Here is a 15472-nt window from a genome sequence, read left to right as displayed (position 1 = left end):
TTTCCTTGTGTCAGCTGTTATCAAGTATTATTATTTGTACCATCCCTTATCATCGTTTCATTACCATTCTGTAATGCATGTTATACTGAGATTCTAATTCACTGCAATGTAAAATATGCTCTTTCTAACAAACTTTTCATAATCGCATACAGAGGGTTAAAAGCGGTTTTTCTGTTCTTACTCTATTTTTGTGGTTTTTTTCAGATTTGGCTCATGTTTGTTTCTTGCTGTGCTCTTATTCAGTTGAAACTACTACTGTTCTTTATTGGATAACACAAGTATCAGTGTAATAGCAGTTACTAACAGATGTCTCTAACCAACACCTGTATGCTTCAGATCTGCCTAAGCTGCCCCTTCATTTGATGCATAGCCTTCAGAATTTATGTACTGGTATTTTGTCTGCACCTTGTATGCAGTGGAATCAGTACTCTCAGAATAATACATTCTCTCCTACACCTCTAAACATTTGTAACAAATCTCTCTAAAAATAATAATTGAGTTTTTAAAACTATATAAACACACAGTGAATTCTAAGAATGTCTGACTGTGCCAGAAAATTTCAACTGTATATTTTAATAGATGAGAAATGCCTTCCAGATTCTATTAATACTAAACAAACTTTAAAAGGGCCTCATCATTCCATTAACATTTCTACTAGTAAATATTCATTATAAATCCCTTTGCTATCAAATATTCACAGGAGCATTCCTAAATAAATCACTAGCAAATACTGCAATATTAATATCTAAAAACCCCATAGAAGACAAAGTTCAAACTATCAATATAAAAATGTAATATAAAAACATTTTAACAATTTCTATTTGAAGACTGGTAAAATAATCCAATAAGTTATTTCAGATAAGGATGAAGCTGTTTGGGCCGAGCTTTTCTTGACAGCCCAATCTTGATGGGGCCCTTGCATGTTTTAAGAGGCTGTACTCTCATAACTTCACGTGACAGAAAGTATCCTATAATAAAAAACAAACAAACAAACAAACAAAAAACAAGTGAAAGTAAGCCCAGAATTACATATAATATACACCAGAATTACATACTGTGTAGATGCGCGAATTCGGTGAATATTAATTGAAGCTTCTCAGTCCTTTACTGCATCCTATCCCATCTCCATTTTGTTCAGCCGTAGGGTGTCTGATGTATTCTTTTGGGTTGAAATTGAAATGCTAACAGCTGGGTCACACATAGTTTCCTTCTAGTTAGAAGAATCCTCAGCTTAACATTACATAACTTTCCTAACAGACTGGCAAAGGCCTATAGTTTGAAACAAATTACCACTCCAAGAGAGAGGGCACATACTGGGAGGATACTTTCCATGAGTCTGAGGGTTTTAGATGCACAAATGGAAATCACAGAACTGTGCGTCACCCTACTGGTGATAATAATCATGTCTTGTGCCACTTGTTTTGCAGCAAGCAGGACAGGAGGATGTGGATTTTCTGGTCCATATTCTATTAAGTAAGGTATACACCATCCAGTAACCTGGAGCATGATTCAGTCATCCTAAAAAAGCTGTTCTATAAAATAATACACTCACTGGGAAGTAGGGAAGACCACAAGCTTGTAAACTAAATATTTGGACAATGAGTGACCAGGAAAAAGTAATTATCACACAAGAAGGTGTCAAGTTTCTCATGACTCTTCCCAGTTCTATTTTCCATTTTTCTATAAAATTATGAAACACTGAGCAACTAGCTAGGATATCAAACAGTGAGCCCATCTGAGCCTTAAGCATTCAACTGGAATCCTACTAAAGGGTGTAAAAAAATTCTCTAAGCCTTTCACAAGAGTTTTAAATGATGGGATAAGAAAAAACCACAAAACTCTATTCTTAAGTCAGTGGTGAAATAGTAGTGCTGCTGTGTCTTTTATAACGCATAAGAGTCAGTTGGACGAGGAACTGCATGCACTAAAAGTCAATCAAGCACCATGGGTTTATATGTACACAGTAAATCATGGCAGTTAGTCATGCTGAATTGTGTAATAAAACTGCTAAAGTATAAATCTTCTTGTCCCACCTAGGTATCTCATTTCCAAAACACTTACAGTTTCTGAGGCAACAGTCACTTCATGTGGCCAAACAGTGGGATGTAAAACAAAGAACTCCTTGATACTAGCAAGTATAAAATCTGTTCCTCATATCTCCTAACTATGGGAGTGTTATGCTGGGTTAAGCCACAGAGTTTGCGCAACTAAACTGGCTACATTAACAGGCTTGGATTCCATAGCAGAAACAGCGTGATCATACCCAAGATCATATACAACCAAACCAATTCATGTAAGAACCCATGTGCTGCCTCATAATCCTACTGAAAAATAGAGGGAGACAGCCACACCTCAGCAAAACTTCTGACATTAACCCCTATCAGTACAGTAAATACAGTATTCCCCCCACAACCAAAAAAGTCTTTGCTTCTGAATAATCTCTAAAACAATGTTCAGTGTAAACGGAAGAGAACTGTCTCTGCCAACTACAGATTGCAGCACAGAAACCATGTACCTCCTCAAGGAAAGAAAATATTCAGCAGTCCCCTATTTGCTATCAATGGAGAAGGATGATGAGGGGAACATTACCTTTTTTCGGATTCTTCTACTGGAAGTAAATTAGATACCCCTTGATTCTGACAAAGTTCTGGAAACAAAGTACAAAATGGCTTAGAAATCTGCCGTGGCCCTAGAAATCTGCACTATTTTTCAGCACTCATGGGGAAAAAAGAAGTCACTCATCACTAAGGTTTTCTTCCAAAGTTTTCTGGAGAAGCTCAGATAGGAACTTCAAAAAAAATAGGAAGCAATGTAAAGGGAATATTTACTGCTAAAGACAATGGAGAAAATATCTGGGGTTTTTTTTGCCTTTGGTCCTGTGGCCCAAAACAACAGGGAAAGAAGAAAGAGAAGATGATCCAGGTTCAGTCATTTTCTGCAGCAGCAACAATGTTCCATCTAGCAAGCTTCAATGCCACCTGGACAAAGCTTCCAAGAAGATGTTATCACCAACAATTTGTGCTGTTATGCCCAATACTACATTCTGGAATTTGAATTTTCACCAAGCAATAACAATACCTAATACAAAAGTCAGCAACTAGAATCTACCTGCCAAAAAGACCCCAAACAAACAAATAATTCCCAAGAAAACTTTAAAGAGCAGTGATAAACAGCAAAAAAGTACAGTGGGATTCTCCGTAACATTTTGCATTTAGTATATGAAATATTATCAAAATACCTTCAATTAAAAAAAAAGGTGAAAATAATACCAGAAGTCATCTGTAATTGTTTGAGATTTTCAGTCACTATTTCACAGAACAGCCTGAATGAAGGAAACTTTCTGAATTCTGAGAAGAGCAAAGTGTCCATCAGTTTTAAGAGGTGCAATGGGAAATAGAAGTGAAAATATCTGTACCTTATTTGACTTAGAGAAACAGAAGTTATCAATAGCCTTTCCTTAAAACATCTTAGTATTTCATTTCAGAAGAAACCAATAGCCTTGTTTTACAAAATTTTTCCAAGCACTGGAAAAAGTGCAAAAGCGTGCTTTTTGAAATCCTAACAGATCAATTGGCTGGATTTCTTCTGAATTTCCTTCCACAATGCATCCAGACCCACAACTCTTCCAAGAAAAGTATATCAAACCATGTTCTCCTTGTAGTATGTCTTGGCTATATCACAGTGACTGAAGGCCCAAAGATGTTTGTTCCAAATGGCTCCAATACAAGTAATGAAGGAAATCCCACACTGTTAAGAGTTATTTTCTTCTATCCAAAGAACAAAAAGGCTCATCTGCATGACTTGCTGTGACCTGAGCTAAAGATAGGACAGCTTTCTGTAATAGTAACCTACAATGAAACAAAGTGTGATGGCTATAGGGAGGAAGCTAAAAAGGGAAGAAAAATACAAATGTTTGAGAAATAAGTTTATTAGCACTGGCATTTGCGGTATACATAACACAATAATATTACTCTTACCTCCCTCTTTCGGTAAGTTATAGTTTTGTTCACTAAATAGTGTGCAGGATAAAAAAGCAGGGTTCCATGTATATGCCTTATTATAAGCTGCATCAAAATAACCTTAAAACAGAAGCATAAATACAACACTTAAGATTATTTAGTTTCTAGAAACAAATAAATAAGTTTGTTTAATCCAGTTATTAATTTGTGGTTCTTATTGATGTGAGTAAAATGTATATGTTCATATTCCAGGAAATATTAATAAAGTCTCACTCGTAGAAGCTTGCCAAAAGCTATCTTTACAGCTCATGAAGTTCTTTCAATAGATGCAATGATGCAGTTTTTAATCCTCTGATGACATATCATTTTCTCCACTTGGATCTTCATGATCCAGGCTGATGTAGAAAAGTGATCAGTCAGAGAGCAATTTATCCAGTAACCCTCGGGTTTTTATTCTCTGGGGCGAGGCATTTCAGAGTATCTTGCAACACTTCATAGTGTTACAACCCTAATGAATAGAATTCCGCCCCAGGGCTTTTCTGTGACACTTTTCTAATTGCTTCACAAACAATAATTGCCTTCATAAAAACTCTGCAATCTTCACTTTATAAATTTAGAGCCAAGATCCCAAGAAACTGATTTCAGATGCCAAATTTGAGACGGCTGCCTTTTTATCAGAGAATTTACCAAATATAACTCATTGATTTTATTTGCAGCTGTAAGAACTCATCACTTCTGCAAAGTGAATTTCAGGCACGAAATCTGATAAACACATTGTTTGAAAAGTGCCTGAATAATTTACTTATCACATAGGAGCTATTTTGAAAAGAAGGTACAGCATTCAAGTGGTTTTCTTCTTTGTGTCCTTCCCTTGCTCATTAAATACCCATTAAATACCTCTTGATTCAGTGGTAAATGTGGTAGGAGTGTTAAAGTTTATAAAGCTGATTTCCTGGATATCGTTTGAAGTGGGGATCTGGTTTCTTCAAGAAAATATGCGATTTAGAAAAAGCACCATCTAAACTTTAAACAAACACAACTTTTGTATTACCTAAATTTTGTTGAGTGCCTGGACTGGAAGCCAGAACCATAAGTGAGGTACCTACACTTCCTTTATGGTGGATGGAAAAATAGGGTGCTATATAAGCAATGAACTAGGCAAGAATTGCTTATGGCAATGCCATGAGAAAGATTAAGTGCAGAAAATATTTAGAAGCCTACTGCTGTTTTCTGAGTTTAAGATATTTAGTGCATCAAACTGCCTTCATATATTTGGGATCAGTTGTTCTGAATTAACTACTGAGGACAGATAACTAGCACACACTTCAGAGAAATATGCAACTATCACATATGGCAAGTAGTGTCTACAACTGATGAACATACTCTATTAATCAATTAACTTGTGTTAAAGTGCCAATTCTCCCAAACCAGTGTTCTTTAAATAGAAGATATCAATATCTGTGTCAGATGCAAAACCATGCAAATGTTGCAAGACTGGTTGTTGTGTTCACTGACAGCTATTAAGCAAACCAGAGAGATTTGACAGGTGACTATTGCCACTGATAACTGATTCCAAAAGAATTCTTCGTGACTATTCAACTGCTCATTAATATGGCCTTTCAGAGAAAATGGACTTCTTCATTATGCAAAATCCACTTTGAAAAGATGAAGTTGATTTTCATAACGCTAGAAAAGTTTCCAGAAATCATAAGTTGTAAGGAAAGTCATCTTTGTGAATATTTTATCATGTTTTAATTATGCCTTTTCTCTCTATATATGTGCATCTTACAGAGGTTTTGACTCGTTTAGGGATTTTAGGGCTTATTATGATGTAAATCCAAGACAAAAGAAATAATCTGTAATGTAATTTGCATTAAGACAGACTGAATTTTGAGCTACAACCACATAGCACAGTGTGCAGGTAGCAGCAGTAGCGTAGGTTTATTGCATTTGGCTGCTCATGGCCAACTCATTGTCCAACAAACTTTGTACAATTCAGCGAAACCTCAGATACTGTTACGGAATTATCTGAATTGAGAAACACACCTTTAAAGCAAACCAAATATTGCTTAAAATTTAAAGTTGATTACTAACATAATAGCCAACGATTCCACGTGCTTACCTTCTGCAACAGGTGAATGCAGCAATTCTTCATTTGACAGTCTTGAAGTACAATATTCTCTAGATGGGTTTTCATCTTCATTTTCATTTGATATCTTTTTGTTTAATGAACTTTCATTATTATCACTTATGTTTTGCCCTTCTATAGCAACACAGATAGGAGAAGAAATAAGCATTTTCTTTTGAGAAGCACTTGTTGCATTTTCATCTATCCCCACAGAATTATTTAATTCACAATAATTGCTGTGTGAGTTTGTTTCCAAACTAGATAAATTGTTTTCATTTCCCTTGCTAATTTCATGAAACATATGCAGCTCTTCTAGCACTAAATCAAATTTTTTCTTCAGTTCAAATTCATATGTGATTTCATTTTCTAAAGGTAAATACTTATCTTCTGCATCTTCAAGATGTCCATTGTTCATTACGGGTAAATGCATTTTTAATTTCTCTTCTGCAGCAAAGAATGTTTTAGATTTGTCTTTTGAATGTGACATAATCAAGTCATTCATCACAGTCTCACACCGACTTTCATTAGCTACATGCATTTGTTCATCGCTTATCTCTTCCTGTTCTTCTACATATTCAATATGTTTTAAAGTTGTGGGTTCTAAACTAACTCCCTTACTTATCTCTGTATGCTCTTGTAAAGAAAACGGCTCTGTTTCCATAGCCTGTAATCTCAAATCTGTATTTGTCATGGTAGGACTTTCTGCGGATGGATATTGAATAGAGGCATGATTTTTTTCACTTTGATCTCGCTTGTCTGCACTTGAGGAACTCCTGCAGTGTCCACATTCACTTATTACTCTCTCCTCATTGCCAGAAGATCTGTTATCTAATGGCAAAGTGTCAGAGTGATAAACATCTGAGGAACTAGGAAATAAATTTTCAAAATTTCGGCTATAAGTATTTTGGTCTTCTAGTTTTTCATTTGCTAAATTTGGGCTACAAGTATCTATTGTTTCACAATATTCACGTGTGTTTGTTTGGCTACCTTGTAAAAAGACAGAATTACATTTTTCCAGAGTTGTTTTTGACTGCTCAGGTAGAACTAAGACATCGTTTGATCTAGCAGGCAAATTATGAACCTGTTTTGAACAAGTGATAGCATTTTCTTCAGACAACTTTTCTGTGACAGAACTGTCTTGGTTTACAACTGGGATCTTGTCCAAGTCTTCAGAATCAATTGTAAGGGGAATTTTTTCATACGTGTCAAAAAAAGACAAATATTTTTTAGAACATAAATTATGAAAATTCATTTGCAAATCTTTTGACTTAACATATTCTTTTTTATCAGCATTTATGTAACTAGAAGGACATGTGACTGCATTTGTTGATGTTGTGCATTTTCTGCATCCAGTTGTTTCATGTTTCATATTTTCACATAAAACAAAAGGGACATCTGTAAATCTTTCTCCCTGAAAAGAACTATTAAATATTTTACTTGGTTTCTTCTTCACCTGCTTTACTGTAGCTACTAAAATTTCCTGATTTGTACGTCTGCTCTTTACTTTTTGAAAAGTCAGTTGTGAATGGGCAGGAAAATAACTATGAGATCTAAGATTTCCTCCTATTGGATACTGTATTTTTTTGATCTTGCAGCAATACTTCTTGTCTAGTGAAGAGCAATCAAAAGTGCCCTGTGGCAAGATTAGGCATTTAAAAACTAAACTTTGCCTTTTCATACCGTTGTTGTGACTGACTGACCTCAAATAGGTGCTGAACCCTTCACTCCCTCTGGATAAGAGGTGGTGCTTTCTAGCATGTTTTCCCTTACATAATTCACTTTTTTGGTTACGAAAGATGGTTCCTTTTTTTAGAAAAGTGGACTCTCCTTCACTTAAAGATTTAGAAAAACATCTCTCCTGTTCATTAATGAATTCAAGACCAATACTTTCTACAAACTTAGAATTCACAAAGCCTTGATAAGTTTCATTTTCTTCATGAAATTCTGTGGTTTGCCACATAGTATTATCTGTGCAAGAGTTTAACTGCACTTGCTTTTTGCCACATAAAGGATAATTCTCCACTCGTACAAATTTTCCTCCAGCTGACAATAAAGTATTCCTGCTGGTGAAAAAGGAAGCAAAAATTGTCTTTAGTTGTTCCACCTTCAGTTGCTTTGAAATAATAGTCAGCAAACAAATGCATATTTTATTGATGTGGCTCCTATTTATATTGCACTTCACTAACTCTCGAGCATCATGTTCTTCGTTGAATGTTTCACATAAGCTAAACCAATATGTAACACTGCCACCCTGACATCTGGGCATATCTTTAAATAAAGATTCAGCCCATGTCCTGACCCACGCAAACAACATGTTTGGAAATGAGAACTTTAATTTGAACATTTCCTTTCCCCTAAATATATTGAAACTAATTTTCGAATATGGAAAACTCTGCACAATACTGTGAGGACAATTACTTTCAAATATAATGTTTTTAGTGAAATACCTTTTGAAACCAAGTATTTCTTTTGTTGAGAGTTTTGACTCTGCTTCATACAAAATAATATCACTGTTGGAATTACGCACATCCCAGTATACGTCTAACTTATTTTTCTCTAGTGCTTCGGTTATTACTGGAACATTCATCTGTATATGAAGTGTGTCTGTGTTGTCATTACTGCTTTTCCACCCCATTCTCTTCAATAGATCATTACAGTTTATACATTTCTCATTCTGAACATTTTTAGCACTAATATAAATGTAAATCCTTGACTTCTGGTCATCATCGCTATCTGAATTCTCCTGCATTTTATCTTTGAAATTATTTTCAGCAAATATTTGATTGCATTCAATGTCAGTGCTGTTTTCTCTGAAACAGGTTAGAGATACTTTTCCTCCTTCTGCCAAGGCACCATGCTCTTGTTTGCTAACTGATGGGTAATTCTTTTCTTTAAATTCAGAACCAACAGTTGAAGCTTTTACACTGCTCCTATCATTTTGCATTTTGTGTTTCCCTGTCTCAGTCATTTTTTGCACACCATGTATCTGTTGAGATTGCACCAAAGATGACTGGCCTTTAAAACTCTCCCAATCCATCTCCTTCAAGTGAGTTGATGGTATTTTGCTATTTAATTTATTTGAGATGCTAGGAAACTGAAAATTAGGGATTTCCAGTAGCTGTAGACTTTTAAAAGGCTTTAATGTTGGAATTACATATGATGAATTTTTTTTTTCCTTATTATCTCTTTCTATAGTAGTTTCACTGACGTTACTGGAATAATCTTTATCTCCTGCAGTACATACTTTTTTCAGAAAATTATTTTTCTCATGTTCTTTGTGTGAAAATACAGAACTGGTACCACACAAAAATGGACTTTGCAAAAGCTGGTATTTTTTCCACTTCTTATCAGAGTCAGACTTATGACTTAACATTTCTGTTTGAAACAAGTCTATGTTTAAGGGTGTAACTGAGGAATTTTGTTTGAGGTCATTATCTCCATTTCTTCTATTATTTTGTTGTATATTGTTCTGCTGCATTTGGGATGGATTTAGCCCACGTAGGTTTCTACCTATATTAGCAGTATTACTTACATCATTGTGTAATTCTGCTTTAAGAGGCTGTCCACATACATTCAATGAAACATTGTCTTTCATAGGAATTCGGGTTTCATTTTCAGAACTTCTTTTTTTGGTGGATTGTTTATTTTCTGAAGTTTGCTTTTCTAATGCCCAGCTGTTTTGCTTTTCTGACAAATAAACAGGTTCATTTGGTGTTGTTTGATAACTGTTCACAGAGTGTATGCTCTGTTTCAAATTTTGCTGCTCCTCTTTCTCTATGATTTTTTGATTACTTTCTATTTTAATCCGCTTTGCATATAGGTAGCATTCATTTTCATCAGATGATGCAAATAAAAGTCTTTTACTTTCCATTCTCACAAAAGTAATTTCTATACTTGCTGATACAGTCCTGAAAGTTAAAGAAATATTAAAGTATTAGGCATAATCAATCTTCTACTGATTTCCAAAATGTACAAGGCATAAAATCACTTATTCTGCTATCTACATCTGTTAACACATTGATATTTGTTCTGTATACATTACAGCACTAAGATAAAGGCAGGATCAGAATACCATTTAAAATCAAGATCCAGAATTAAGACAGAAACTTTTTACTAAAGCTGGAGATCTACACAAAATTAGAATGGGTTACAACTTCACTTTGCCAACAAATTAAAGAGATTATTTGCATTTTCATGCATGTCTCACATTGTATTTTTGCCAAAAAAAATACTGAAAACAAATATCAAGAAAATTATGCTCATTGTTGACCACTTCCGAATCTAGCAAGTAAAGCCTTTAAAACTGTTAAAAGCTGAAAGAAATTGCATGCCTTGTCTTCACTGTGTGATAATTTGTAACGTGGGACTGTAAGCAATCTTATCAAAACTCCACAGGTATGAGAAAACACTGCATCAGATTATATCTTTGTGTATAAAGAAACAGTGGTGCCACAGGCGCAAATCTAGATTGTTGACTGTACTGGGGCTCCTGATGTTTAAGTGCATGCCTCTTCAAATTAAATGCACTTAGCAATCTTGTTGAAGAAGTGATCTACCTAGTGTGTGGAAAATAATTTGAGGAAAATGAAATTTAATGTTCTGATTAAGGAGTTTTATTATATTTGTAACAGACTGGTTTGCCAGTATCTCTGAATAATCTGGTCACTGTGTAAAGCTGGGGTCAGAGAGCCAACAGGAAGGCGTTAAAAAAGTTTCGCAAAGAATATAATTGACAGAATTAAGTTTTTAGCCAGGACTGTATGAATCAAGAAGCAAGAAACATACCCAATGTGAACAGGCTTACTTCTTCAATGGCACAGGAAAATCTGTTTTGGCAAGAACACTTCTACACCTGCAGGATAAGCCTGTGAAACACAGAAACGGAATGAATCCTCAAGCTGATGGTTTATTCCCCCTTTCTCCCTACAGATAATCTGCCCTTCCTACAGATAATCTGCCCTCCCTGAGGCTGTTTGCCCCTCTTTGAAGGTGACAGAACCCCTCTGCCCCATCCCTGAGGAGGTTTTCCCCTTGCTGAAGATGACAGAACCCCTCTGCCCCATCCCTGAGGAGGTTTTCCCCCTGCTGAAGGTGACAAAGCCCCTCTGCCCCATCCTTGTGGAGGTTTCCCCCTTGCTGAAGGTGACAGAACCCCTCTGCCTCCTCTCAGAGCCGTTTTCCCTCTTGCTGAAGGTGACAGAACCCCCCTGCCCTGTCCCTTAGGGGGTTTCTCTCTCTGCTAGACAGCCCCTTCCTCTATCAAGTTTTGCCGTGGGCTCCCCTAGGCCTTCCGCTTGTTCAGTAACCTCTTCTAAGCTTTTCTTTTCTTTCTTTCTTTTTTTTTAACTTTTTTTTTTTTTTTTAAAGCCTAATAACGGTGATCGTTCATGGCTGGAAACGTGGAGGAGCAGGGCAGGACCCTTGTGATGGCCTCCCAGCCACCGCAGCCCCAGGAGCCCCAAAAGGCGGGAAAAGCCCCAGAGCCCCAGAGGGCGGGAAAACTACACACACACCCACACACCCACATCCACAGCATCACCGAGGGGTTGGCATGGGTGTCAGGGCTGTTGCATCCAAAGGGAAATAAACCCGGGGCTTCTCCTTGCCCCAAGGGCTCCCATTGGGGTTTATGTGCCAAAAGCTGCCAAGGTGCTGCAAGAACTGCGATTTTGTAGGGGAAAATACTGTGCCCTGTGTTGGAACCCCCGATGTAAGAAGGACATGGAGCTGTTGGAACTGGGGCAGAGAAGGGCTGCAGAGATGATCCGAGGGCCTGAGCACCATTGTTATGAGGACAGGCTGAGAGAGTTGGGGTTGTTCAGCCTGGAGAAGAGAAGGCTCCGACAAGATCTTATAGTGGCCCTCCAGTACCTGAGGGGGCCACAGGAAAGCTGAGGAGGGACTGTTTACAAGGGCATGGAGTGACAGGACGAGGGGGGAATGGCTTTAAATTGGAAAGGGGAAGATTTAGATTAGATATTAGGAAGAAATTCTTCACAATGAACATGGTGAGGCACTTGCACAGGCTTCCCTGGGAAGCAGTGGCTGCCCCAACCCTGAAGTGTTCAAGGCCACGTTGGATGGGGCTTCGAGCGGCCTGGTCCTTTGGGAGGTGTCCCTGCCCATGGCAGAGGCGTGTGGAACTGGATGGGCTTTGAGGTCCCTTTCAACCCAAACCGTTCTATGATTCTATGAAAATCCTTTATTTGATGCCTGTGCTATGAGGTGTCACTGACTAGAGCCAAGCAACCTGCCACCAATTATTTCTAAAAGCTGGATTTATTTTTCTGAATTCCCTAAAAAGCATGAGATCCTGCATGCGTAAATGTTCATGTCCATGGCCGTTATCCACGATCCTTTTCTTACTAACACATAGCAGAAAATACATCGCTTTTTTTTCACAGTAGCAAGCATTGATTCAGCCAAAGACTTCATTCCAAAAATAACAAGTATTCATACAGCTTCGCACTTTTGAAATAAGTGTTTCCTCTTCAACTGCTGAAATTTCATTTCCAAAAGGTCATTTTTTTAAAGTTTGCGCTAAACCAGTGGGTTGCTTTAATATCGTTAAGGACTGTCAATAAAAATAGAAACATCCCCAGGGCCTGTTGCTGCAAACACACATATATCTCTTAAGATTTATCTTCCATAATACAGTGAACAAATCCACTGAAGCCCAACAGATCCATTGTTCCTGGTAGTAAACATTACACGCAGGAATTGTGTAGAACTGAGGCTTGAAATAGTTTTCTCTTCAATATTTCTCTTTTGTAAATAAATCTGACTAATAACTGCTTTCTAATATTTAAGAAATAATATTAATTGAATCAGCCTTTAGGTAACAAGATACTATTTCTGTCTATTTTTAAGCAACAAATAGTCTGACTGAAATAAATTAGATTACATTCACTTTTTAAGATACTTAAAATACCTTATGGGATGAAGGGTCATGAAATAAATTAGAAACAGGATTTTCAGGCATTTAAGAGAGCAGCCGATTCACCAAGGCACTTACATTTGCTACTCCTTCGCACTGGAAAAGCATGCAGGAAACATTTCTGGAAAACAAATTATTGTATTTTTCTGAAGTGGAAATACTGTAATGTTCACAACTGATTGTAACAGCTTCTGGGTAGAACACTCCCGCACTTGCCTGTCAGTGTGAAGTCCTTTAGTATGCATGGTAGGTTGCAAGCAAATAGGGATCAGTTTAAAATCACTTATGTCTTCAAACAGTGGAAGTAATCAGAATTAGATGAACAATAAAGATGACTACTTTTTCTTGCATCTACATAGCTATAAATCAAGACTGTTTCTTAAACCCCATCCAGTTGTTTCACATCTGTGACTTACTTTATTGTGTATAACTTAGATACCTAGCATAAGCTGACAAACTTCCACTGAAGCATACCCTGCATGCTCTGCACTTCAATTTGCAACTCAAAAAATTTATTCATACTACTTGTTTACTGATATTACAAATCGAATATAGCATATTTCTACTAATGGATTAGAAAAATGACATAGTTGCTTTCACTGCTACTCAGGTTCAGTAATATTTTAATAGGATGTAAACACTATACATACAGTATAATATATATGTGTATAATTTTTTAAAGTATATGTATAATTATATAATTTTTATAATTTCAAACTTTGTCAATTGCTTGCATCTCCATCATACATATCAGGTATTTGACTACTACTATACTATGCAAAGAAGTTTTGGGTTCTGATGCAGCAACCAGATCTCAGAAATATTCTTTCACTTCAAATTATTATTTAAAACATTTACAAAAGGTTTTATAACTCTCCTCCTTTTTCTTTTCCATTGCAAAGTGTTAAAAAATCAGTGCAAAGTATCAAAAAAGAAAGGTCAGAATAAATATTAGGAAATTAAATTAAATATCTACAAAGATAGCACAAAAATAATTATGCTACTCTATGTGATCAGTAAGACACTAAAATTTGACAATCTTGATTTGTCAAGTGAAGCGGTGCAATTTGGCTCAAGTCCTTTATCTCAATTTAGCAGTGCTAGCAGAATGATTGCAGCCTTGTCTTTACAATTCATTGTAAGTAAACTGCCTTTTTAGAATGTGAAATTTCTAGACTGAAGGACTGCTGAAATACATCATGTTTCTATCAGGAACCATAATGCTAAAAATGTCCTTTTCCAAAAAACCTTAGTTGTTTTCTCTTGTAGCCTCATACAGAGTTAAACTGAAAGTTAAACTGAAAGCAAAATACTGCTGTAAAGAGCTCCACTTCTAACATTGATTCATCAAAGGTCGTAATTAAAGATTCCAAAGGGAATTTATTGCTTTACTAGGAAAGCTCCATTTTGATACTTGTCTCACGAACAAGATGTTGGTCATTAACATTCTTAAAACTATATTTTACAAATTATCTTTTTTTGCCATATCACTGCCACGTCACACTATCACTTCGTTATTAAGAATATTCATTTAAAAAGATGTGTGTGAATACATTTTCTATACTCTCTGTTAAATCTATATCTGCAGCTCTAACTCATATACTGCCAATCCACCCATGTAATTTTGAAATAGTTAAAATAATAAAAATTTTAATCCTTTCCCTCTGTTCCAGAGTAATCAACATTGTCCCCAATAACTAATAATAACTACTAAGCTTGCTAAATATTCCTTGGTATAACAAAGACTGAACTTCAACTTTACCCGATGTACCTTAAATCTTAAGGAAGCTCATGTTTCTGTATGCATTAAATGTATGAATTCCATATTCTCATCAGTGTCCATACTGACTACCAAAGAAAAAGCATCACATAAGGGATATATGACTACTGTGTACACAAGCAACAGTCCTAGAGTGATTCAGTGAACATGAACTAAAACTGTCCTGAAAATCAGAGGCTCCCTGAAAAGTTATTTAGTAAAAGTTTACTAACACCTCAACAGCATTGCTGGAGATGCTATTATTTTAATATTTCCTCCCCCTTTTTAACTCATTTTATTTTCTTTTTTTTTTCTGCTGTTATAAGTGGTGATGACTGTTTCAGGACCAACACAAAGTAGCCCTTGTAAAAGAAGGAAGCTTTTCCAAAAAACCTTAGTTGTTTTCTCTTGTGGCCTCATACAGAGTTAAACTGAAAGTTAAACTGAAAGCAAAATACTGCTGTAAAACAAGGGGAATAAAGTGTTTGAAGATACAAAGGGAGAGATCCAGACGGCATGGTATCTAAGAGTGACAGGGAAGTGCATGACAAAAGCCCCCCTTAACCCTTGGAGAAGGAAGTGTATCTCACATAGACCACCTTCTCTCTGCACTGGCCTGTCATTGCTGCTCGACTGTCACAACTTTAATTCTTTGAAGATGGTTTGGTGCTCTGGTTTTCACTGGTAAT

At 36.3% G+C, this 15472-nt stretch overlaps 1 protein-coding gene across 1 annotated transcript in view; it reads right to left on the bottom strand.

The window, feature by feature from the left end:
* Positions 1 to 849: 849 nt before the first annotated feature.
* RAD51AP2 (RAD51 associated protein 2) overlaps positions 850 to 15472 on the bottom strand; it is a 30590-nt gene continuing 15967 nt past the window's right edge. The window contains exons 3-7 of the mRNA XM_069850911.1: positions 8535 to 9995; positions 7975 to 8147; positions 6082 to 7254; positions 3978 to 4079; positions 850 to 968 (exon numbers count right to left, since the gene is read on the bottom strand). Coding sequence (XP_069707012.1) covers positions 850 to 968; positions 3978 to 4079; positions 6082 to 7254; positions 7975 to 8147; positions 8535 to 9995 — 3028 coding nt within the window. The remainder of the gene's footprint in view (positions 969 to 3977; positions 4080 to 6081; positions 7255 to 7974; positions 8148 to 8534; positions 9996 to 15472) is intronic.

The sequence above is a fragment of the Phaenicophaeus curvirostris genome, chromosome 2 (assembly GCF_032191515.1).
Source record: "Phaenicophaeus curvirostris isolate KB17595 chromosome 2, BPBGC_Pcur_1.0, whole genome shotgun sequence".
Lineage (NCBI taxonomy): Eukaryota > Metazoa > Chordata > Aves > Cuculiformes > Cuculidae > Phaenicophaeus > Phaenicophaeus curvirostris.
This window is presented reverse-complemented; position numbering and strand designations above follow the sequence as displayed.